Source organism: Propithecus coquereli, unplaced genomic scaffold (assembly GCF_000956105.1).
Source record: "Propithecus coquereli isolate 6110/MARCELLA unplaced genomic scaffold, Pcoq_1.0 Scaffold124, whole genome shotgun sequence".
NCBI lineage: Eukaryota > Metazoa > Chordata > Mammalia > Primates > Indriidae > Propithecus > Propithecus coquereli.
This window is the reverse complement of record NW_012136525.1, coordinates 2,677,035-2,686,524: the sequence shown is the minus strand read 5'-3', so window position 1 is coordinate 2,686,524 and position 9,490 is coordinate 2,677,035. Positions and strand designations below refer to the sequence as shown.

General features: G+C 54.4%; 1 protein-coding gene across 1 annotated transcript in view; it reads left to right on the top strand.

The window, feature by feature from the left end:
• CD4 (CD4 molecule) overlaps positions 1-8,009 on the top strand; it is a 25,865-nt gene extending 17,856 nt beyond the window's left edge. Inside the window, exons 3-9 of the mRNA XM_012637804.1 lie at positions 3,274-3,429; positions 3,853-4,086; positions 5,115-5,450; positions 6,438-6,638; positions 7,219-7,331; positions 7,644-7,711; positions 7,979-8,009. Of these exons, the coding sequence (XP_012493258.1) occupies positions 3,274-3,429; positions 3,853-4,086; positions 5,115-5,450; positions 6,438-6,638; positions 7,219-7,331; positions 7,644-7,711; positions 7,979-8,009 (1,139 nt within the window). The remainder of the gene's footprint in view (positions 1-3,273; positions 3,430-3,852; positions 4,087-5,114; positions 5,451-6,437; positions 6,639-7,218; positions 7,332-7,643; positions 7,712-7,978) is intronic.
• The last annotated feature ends 1,481 nt before the right edge of the window (positions 8,010-9,490 follow it).

Below are 9,490 nucleotides of genomic sequence, written 5' to 3'. Positions count from 1 at the left end.
TATCATTTTTGGTGCCAACCTAATATTCCATCAAATTAATGTCCTCTAACAGCCATTATCCGTTGTCTAACATTGTACCCTATTAACAACACTATTATTTTTGTATGTAAATATTGGTATGCATTTTTTAATTATTGTTTTAAGGATAAAGTTCTAGAAATGAAATTAAGGATGTGACCTTTCAGAAATAGTTGGTACATACTGCAAGATTGCTCCCACAAAGATTCTGTCCGTGCATGCCAAGTCTAGGTAATGTCACTGTGTGCCTCTGTCATGAGCATACCTTGCCAGCACTGAGTAGCATTATTTAAAACTTTCTTTTTGCTAATTTTATAGTTGAAAAATATATCATTGTTTTAATTTGCATGGCTTTCATCACCTGAGAGATTAAAACGATGTGCTACTTTCTAAAAATTCTTAAGTCTTTTGTGTGGATGCTTTTGTTCTAAGGATCTGCTCTTCCTCTGGAACAGCTCCCCTTCCAACTTCCTGACTCTAACAACGGCAGCATCACTCTCCTTGTAGCCTCAATTTCTGAACCACAGAGTCAGATTTTTTTTCTCTGTCAATCCCTGCTTTCCCATCAGTCACCAACTGTGCCCATTGCTTTCTTTGAAACTGTTTTGGTTTCGTCCTCTTCTCTGTTCCCATGGGAATCCACCTTCACAGGCGAGGCCCACATGCCTCCCACCGGGATTACAGTAAGCTTCCTGGTGATTCTCTGTGCAACCCAGTGTCCCCTACTTGGATTTCTCTTCCTGCTGCAGCAGCGCTGACTTCAGCAAAGCAATGCTTTGCACACCCCTGCTTAGCCTACTGGATTAAACCTAGAAGCCTCTGCCCGACACTTGCCCTCTCAGCACCACTGCTCACAGCTGCCCAGCCAGAAACCTCCTACGGCCCACGGTCCCTGCGGCTTGCCTGTGCTGCCCTCCTGGCGCTTTCTCCCATTCCCGGAAGGCCCTTGCTGCCTCCCTCTCCTCTCGTGCATGGCCTATAATTTCTTTTAAGGCTTTGTTTAATACTGGTCACCCCGAATTTGTCCTAGACTCACCCACATGCTTAGACCTTTCACACTGTCTTGCCATTGCTTTCAAAAGGATGAGACAGCTGGGACAAGTGGCCCGCGGTTTTCTTCCTAAGAGAAAAAGAGAAGCAAGGAGGCAGAGTTATTTCAGGAGGAGGCGATGCATTCATTTGGAACCAGTTGCGTTTGGGGCGCAGGATATGCAGATAGACTGAGCTCTGGGCCGCCGGAAGCCGGGCAGAACTGAGGGCATGCGGAGGATTTAGAGCGTCTGTGGAAATGGGGAGAGCCCCGGCCTCGGTCTGGGGCAACGCTTACGTCTAGATGTCAGAGCAAGAGTCCAGGGTGAAGAAAAAAGAATGGTACTTAGACATGGAGCAGAGAATCAAAGGAGGTGGAAAAGGAGGCAAAGCCAGAGTAGGCTACTCTTTCAGGAAGTTCAGTAAAGGAATTCTGAAAGGAATGCAGCGGGATTTCAGAAAAAACTGGGGAGCTAAACCAGTGCAGAGGTCCAGGGGAAACGGCAAGCAGGGTAGGAACTACTTAAGGGACAAATAAAAGAGGAGACTGCGCGCGTGCCAGGGGGAGGGGGGTAAACCCCCGAGCAGGTGTGTGCCCGGGGCTGCGGGCTCCGGGCTGCCGGCCAGGCTGGACCTGGGGAGCCTGCGGCGGCGAAGCGGACTCTGCGCCTGGAAGAGGAGAGAAGGGAGAGCGCGGCCGGCCTGGCGTCCAGTCTCCTGCACCAGGGCAGGCGCCCAGAGAGGCCTAGGAGCGCTCAGGGAGGCGTAGGCCACCTGTGGCCACCTTTGCTCCATCCCTCCAAATACACATTCCAAGTACAAAAAAAAAAAGCCTCTGTCTTTGTGAACTCAGCCCCTAGCACCCTCCTCCACGGGGATTCTGGAGCTGCCACTGCACCCAGAAAATGGCTCTCTGAAGAGAAGAGCTTCCTTGTGGTGATGGCTGTTAGATACTTAAAGAAGAGAGCAGAGGAGGCCACATATCCATGGCTGAGGAACTTGCCAGAGATAGCATTACCTAGTGCACCCAGCCGGCCTAGGTTTTAGCCCTAGCGCCACCGTTCAGTGGAGTCAAAATTCTAAAGGGAAAAAAGACACACAGTGAAAAGTCTTCCTCCTGCACCTGCTTCCTGTGTATTCACTTCCTCTCCCCAGAGGCAGCCAAGGTTATCATTTTCTTATGTTTACTTCCAGAAACATTTTTTTAATATAGAAGGCATGGGCCGGGCGCGGTGGCTCACGCCTGTAATCCTAGTGCTCTGGGAGGCTGAGGCGAGTGGATCGCTCAAGGTCAGGAGTTCAAGACCAGCCTGAGCAAGAGTGAGATCCCGTCTCTACTAAAAAATAGAAAGAAATGATCTGGACAACTAAAAATATATATATAGAAAAAATTAGCTGGGCATTGTGGCGCATGCCTGTAGTCCTAGCTACTCGGGAGGCTGAGGCAGGCGGATTGCTTGAGCCCAGGAGTTTGAGGTTGCTGTGAGCTAGGCTGACGCCATGGTACTCACTCTAGCCCGGGCAACAAAGCGAGACTCTGTCTCAAAAAAAAAAAGAAAAAAATATAGAAGGCATGTATTTTTTCTCTCCCTTTTTAAACAAACAGTAGATAGTTTAATATCTTGCTTTCTTCAGTTAGTGATTTTTTTTAGATACCGTTCTATATCAGTATATAAAGAGCTTTCTTATTCTTATGGGTGCAGGGCAATCTACTGAATGAGTGAACTGTAATTTATTTAACCTACCCTTTTCGGTGGACATTTAGCTTTGTATGTGCATTTATAATTCTGATAGATACTACAAATTGCCCCCCAAAGAAGTTGTACTGGTTTCTACTCCTACCAACAACATGTAAGAGTTTGGGCAATTACATAATGTCCCCGAGTCTCAGTTTCCTTCTCTGTGACATAAGCAAAACAGTAGCTATTTCTCAGAATCACCGTGGAGATTACTTGAGATGATGCATGTAAAGTGTTCGCCATGTAGGAGTTGCTGCTCTGCAAATAAGGATATTATTTTATTTTGGATCAGAGCAATATTGTCCCAGACAGATCAATGGCTATGGTGGGCTCTCCTTGTCAGCCTGGGGCTCTCTGATGAGGACAAAGGGCAGATTCTGCAGGAAATTAACAGCTCGGGGTCAGAAGAGTTGCGCGCGCATGCTCCTGCCAGGGGCGCCTTCTCTCCCAGGTACCTCGACCTCCCCCATATGGCTTCTACTCCCAGGTCCCTCCATGATGAAAAATCGCGTGGAATCAAAAAAAAACCTGTGGGACCAAGGATCCTTTCCCCTGATCATCAAGAATCTCGAGATGCAAGACTCAGGGACTTACATCTGTGAAGTGGAGGACAAGAAGGAGGTGGAACTGCTGGTGTTCGGACGTGAGTGGGGCCTGCCAGAACGAGCGTGCCTCCAGCCCAGCTCCCGCCCCAGAACCTGCCTGAGCTGGGGACACTTCGCCAGCCCAGAGAGGGATTGACTGGCCATGAGTTCCCTCAAACCCTCCTGGGCCTTGGGTCAGACAGGGGAGGGAGGAAGAGGCTAGAGAGAGGGAAAGAAAAGGGTAGGAACCAGAGGAAGGAGAAAGAGACCCTAGGGAAGGGGGGAATGGGGAGGAGGAAGGAAAGGACAGAGTGGAGGAGGAAAGAAGGTGACCCTGCCTTGGCTGGGGTGGCAGCTGGGAGCTGGCAGGAAAGGCAGTGTTGGTTCAGGGGACAATGCAGAGACACTCTTGGTTTCTTGTCCTTTTCCCTTCTCTGTGGGGATGGTGTGTGTGTGACACAGGTGGCCTGTTTCCTCCACAGTGACTGCCAACTCGGGCACCCGCGTGCTGCATGGGCAGAGCCTGACCCTGACCTTGGAGAGCCCCCGTGGTAGTAGCCCCTCAGTGCAATGTAAAAGTCCAAGGAATAAAAACATAAACGGGGTCAGTGTCCTCTCAGTGTCCCAGCTGGGACTCCAGGACAGCGGCACCTGGACATGCACCGTCTCCCAGGACCGGCACACACTGGCATTCAAAATACACATCTCAGTGCTGGGTAAGAGGGGCCCCTCCCTCTGTAGCCTCCTCCCTGCCTCAGGGCTGACAGCCCCTCTTCTCTCTCACTGCCCTGCTCTGGGTCTGGTGCTGGGGGATGGGGAGGCTGGATCCGGACCCCCAGAGCTGAGGTCTGTCCTGAGGGATACACTGGGCCCCCTCATCCTCGGCATGGTGGACATGGCCACCGGGAGGGTTGGGGAGGGTAAGGAGGGATGTGTGAGGCCCCAGAGACCTCTGGGGGAGGCCCCCAAGGAGGAGTGGCAAGGGTGTCTATTTTCTTTGCTGTCTCAGCTCCCCACCTCACCAAGGTGGCAAATCCACTTACTCAGGGACACTAATGCCGGCAAGCCAGATCTGAGGAAATTCTGCACTGTACCTCTATAGCCCTGAGCGAGGCACTGTGGGGAGACCAAGGTCCCACCCCGGATCCTGTCCTCCGGGTGCCTATGTGCTAGTTTGGTGCATGGCCTATGAAATCCTGGCTCTGCCACAACCATGTGGCCTTGGGCAAGTTACTGAACCTCTCTGTGCTTGGTTTCTGCGTCTGTAAGATGAGGATGACGCTAATTGCGATAGTACCTACCCTGTAGGTGCGAACTGACATGTGTAACACACTTAGAACAGTGCCTGGTGCACAGAAAGCCCTGTTGTAGTGTTGGCTCTTATTTTGTGAAGGGTGAGAAATGACGCCTCCAAGGAGTAGAGGCCAAGTGGCTCCTGCACTCCCGGGACCTTGAGGTGGGGGAAGTCCCCCAACCCCCCACCCCTGCCCTGCGGCTGGGCTGTTCTGTGAAGGTTTCTGGAGGAGGGAGGTGGGCTGCCTGGGAATATGCTTGGTGGAGAGACGGAGGGAAGACCAGAGAGGTAGAAGGAGTTTAAGTACCTGAAGTGACAAGCTAGGACTAAGTTTGGACTTACCCGGTCCCCTTTCCATCTCTTTGCTGCCCCCGCCACAAGCCTACACCCCTGTACACCCTCATCTTCTTAACTCCTTCTCACCCAGGGTCTCTCTCTTCCCACCTCCAGCGTTCCAGAAGGCCCCGAGCACCATCTACAAGAAAGAGGGGGAGCAGGCGGAGTTCTCCTTCCCACTCACCTTCGAAGAGGAAAACCTGGATGGCGAGCTGAGGTGGCAGGCGGAGGGGGCTTCCTCCCCCAAGTCCTGGATCACCTTCTCCTTGAAGAACAAGAAGGTGACTTTGCAAGGGGTGACCCAGGACCCCAAGCTCCAGATGGGTGAGACGTTCCCGCTCCGGATCACCCTGCCCCAGGCCCTGCCCTGGTATGCTGGTTCTGGAAACCTGACCCTGGTTCTTGCCGAGGGACAGCTGCACCAGGAAGTGAAGCTGGTGGTGATGAGAGGTGAGGGGCTAGGCTGAGGAGGGGAGGGCAGGCGAAGGAGGCGGAGAGGCCAGGCCGCTGGGGGGATGCCGAGGCCCTGGTTTCGGGTTGAAGTGATTGAGGGCCATCTGGGTTTGGCGCTGGTTTTGAACTGATTCATCCATAAGCCTGCCTGGGGCTGCTCCACTGAGACTCTCCAGAGCAACTGGGCTAAGAACCAGGGTTCTAGTTCTGCCTGTGCCCAAACTCCATGGTCCTGGCGAAGCCCCTACCCACCGCGGGCCTGCTTTCTCACCTGTCTAATAAGGATAACAAAATCTGCTCTTTGCTCGCTAATAATGATGATAATGTCAAACTCTGCTGAGTTCTACGCTTCCTTAGCTCCTTATCATCATAACAACTCCACAAATAATAATGGCTAACACCTGATGGTTAGCACACGCCAGGCCCCATTCACACACTTTACATGTGTTCGTGCATTTAATTACTGTCCAGGGCACGGATCGTTAAGGAACTTGCCCGGGGACACACAGCTAGTAAGCAGTAGAGCTGGGAGTCAAATCCAAGACCACTGGACACCAAAAGCTGTGTTTTCTCTCTTATGATTGCATGAAAGCGTGCCCTGAGAAGCTAAAAGAAGGCCATCCATGTAGAGTGTCATTTTGCGGTTTTTTTTTCTTGTGACAGGGTCTCACTCTGTCACCCAAGCTAGAGTGCAGTGGTGTCATCATAGCTCACTGCAACCTCAAACTCCTGGGCTCAAGCCTCCCAAGTACCTAGGACTACAGGTCCGCACCACCATGCCTGGCTCATTTTTCTGTTTTTGTAGAGACCGGGTCTTACTCTTGCTCAGGCTGGTGTCGAACTCTGGTCATCATTGATCCTCCCGCCTCAGCCTCCCAAAGTGCTAGGATTACAGGCGTGAGCCACCGCCAGGCCTAGAGTGCTTGAGGGTGCTGGGGACCTGGAGGCCCAGGCTCCCAGTGTCGGCCTCCTGTTCCCCTGCAGTGACTCAGCTCCAGAACAATTTGACCTGTGAGGTGCTGGGACCAACCTCCCCTAAGCTGGTTCTGAGCTTGAAGCAGCAGAACAAGGAGGCAAAGGTCTCAAAGCAGGAGAAGGCCGTGTGGGTGCTGGACCCTGAGGAAGGGATGTGGCAGTGTCTACTGAGTGACGCGGACCAGGTCCTGTTGGAATCCAAGCAGGAGGGTAAGGATCCAGGTTCCATGGCCTAAACCCAAGCCTCTGCCTCCTCGCTGTGGGACCTTCCCATGGTTGGCAGAGACCACCCAGGGTCCCAGCCTCCCAACTCCTCTGAGATGGAGGGGCTATGGGCATGGTGGCACGGAGGCGCAGAGGTGAAAAGGTGAGATGGGGCACGGTTCCGGGCTCTAGCCTCCCGTGTGCAGTCCTGTAAGTTCCCACCTCCCTAAGGTCTACAGCCAAGGAACAGGGCGCAGCTGACCAAGGGCCCCCTCGCTGGCTCTGCTCCGAAGCCAGTCTCTGACACACACACACACACACACACACACACACACACACACACGTGTACATACGCACTCACAAGGGGCCCAGGGTCTGGAATGTGGGCCACTGCTCCTAGCTCTCCAGAGTGCCCTAGAGTCTCTAAAACACAAAACCCCTTCCCCAGCTCTGCCCCCCTCAAGCCCTGGCGGCCTTTGAGAGCCCTGTGGACCATGCCCCCCCCAGCCCTGGGATCAGACCGCTGCAGTGGGCCCTGTGCTCCCAATGGAGGGCAGTGTGCCAAGCACCCCTCTCTCTCTTGCAGTTTTGCCCACACGGTTCCCCCAGGTGCAGCCAGTGCTCCCGATTGTGCTGGGCGGCTCCGCAGGCCTGCTTTCCATCGGGCTCGGCATCTTCTACTGTGTCAGGCACCGAAGGGTGAGTGAGCCTGCCCAGACCTCGTCACCCGGTCCCCAGGGCCCTCAAGCACCTCAGTCCTGCACCGGGGCATCCTGTATGTGGGGCTGCTTCTGGTCCAGCTCCCTCTGCCCACCCCAAGTGCCCTGCTGCCCTAGCTAGACCTCACACGGAGGGAGAGATAGGAAGGAGCCGAGAGTTCACTCCAGGACAGATGGCCTTAGCCACAGTAACTGCTTCTCCTCTCCCAGCTGCCCCCACTCCCCCCTCCAAGGGGCACCTCCCTTCTGGAGGCCTGGGACCCTCATGACTCCCCTCCTTGTCCCTGGACAGCGCCGGGCACAGCGGAAGTCTCAGATCAGGAGACTCCTCAGTGAGAAGAAGACCTGCCAGTGTCCCCAGTAAGGATCTGGGTGGAGGGGGTGGGAGAGGGGAGAAAGGGAAGGGGAGGGAGGGGGATGGAGGGGAGGAAAGGGGAGGAGGAGAAGGGGAAGGAGTTGAGGAGAGAGGGGGGAAGGGGATGGAGGGGAGGGGATGGGGCGAGGGGAAGGGGCGGCAGGTAGGGGTCTCCTGGAGGGCACTGCACTGGCAGAGAAAAGCCACAGAGGTCTGGAACACACAGGAGTTGCAGTGGGTGGACTTGCTCCCCTTATATTTTGTTCCTCCAGCCGGTTCCAGAAGACACATAACCTCATTTGAGGTAGGAGGCCAGAGGGGCTGCCCACTTGCAGCCTCCCCAGCTGTCTGCCCTGTGTTTTCCTGTCAGGCTCAGGGCCTGCGGACAAGATGAATGTAGCAGATCCCAGGCCTCTGGCCTCCTGCTCCCCCTCTACAATTCACCATTGTTTCTCCCTTGCTGTTCCCAACCCTGGGTGAGGCCCCGGCCCCACTGGCTGAATCTTGCTCCAGAGTCTTAATCCTACGATTCCTTTCTAATTTCCTTTGCGTCCAAGCCCTGGCCCTTCTCTGATTATTTGTCTTTGACCCTCTCCCCCACTGCTCACTCAGATCCCAGGGGAGGGCACAGTGCCAGCCCCGCCTGGCATGGAGGGCGAGGCTGGGTGTCTGGAAGCATGGAGCACGGGACTATCCTTTTACAGGAGGGGACACTGTGAGCAAAGAGGGCAGGAACTTGCCCAAGATCACACAGCCGGTCAAGGAAGCATGCAGATCCAAAGGCTCCTCCTGACTGCCAGCCCCGCTGCCCCATGCTGCCTGCTCCTCAGCCTGACTTGGCAGGGCCACAGCCTCACGTCCTGACCTTGCACAAACGGGCCTCCCGACACACCCTGTGCACACAGCCACTCGCTTGCCACAGACACGATTCCTTATCACCCAAACAGCACATCTCAGTATATAAACCCCTTTCCTATCCTCTGTCTATTCAAACCTTACAAAAATCCTACAAGGCTGGCAGTGACAGAACCAAGATTATCACCTGCAGGCCGCAGGCAGAAAGGGAGCCGAGAGGGCTGGATGATTGCTTCCCAGGGTTGCGTGGCTAGCAAGCGCTGAGTCAGGGCCAACCCCGTCTCTCAGCCCCTAGTTCCACTGCTGCCTCTTGAGTGCAGACACAAATACCACACAGATCTCCACGGTGGCTCGTCACAGGACCCAGTATGCACCTTTGGCTTCACAGGAGCGCCCCACCCACAGGGAGGGCCTGTGTCAGAGAACTCACGCATGGAAGAAGGCCTGCCTGCCTAAAACCCCTCTTTCATCACCTGCTGGTGGCAGAATCCTGTTACCAGAGTACAAAGCTCTCAGTTCTCCTAATCAGAGCACAGGCTGAGAGCAGAGGCCCTGCGGGAGAGAATGCCCAGTGACCAGCCACTTGCCCTGTGCAGAACCTTCTGGAAGTGTCTTTGCTGGACGAGGTGGGGAGCTAGCCTAAGACTGAACCCTCTGAGGGACCCCTGTGATAGCTGGGACTCAGCGCCCCTGGCCTGTGCCCTCCTCCAAACCACTCGGGACACAGGGCAGTCAGGGTTACAAGTCGTCTATGGTTTCTCCCAGTACCCCCAGCCTCCTCTGCCTCTCTCTCCCTTCCCTTTCTCACCACCCGCCTCAGTCCCAAACCGATTTTCCCTTTTCCTTTCTCCCTCTTTCTTCCCAGCTTGCCTCTTCCAGAAAGACCACCCAATGCTGCAAGGGCCCCCATTGCTCACTTTGCAATTCTG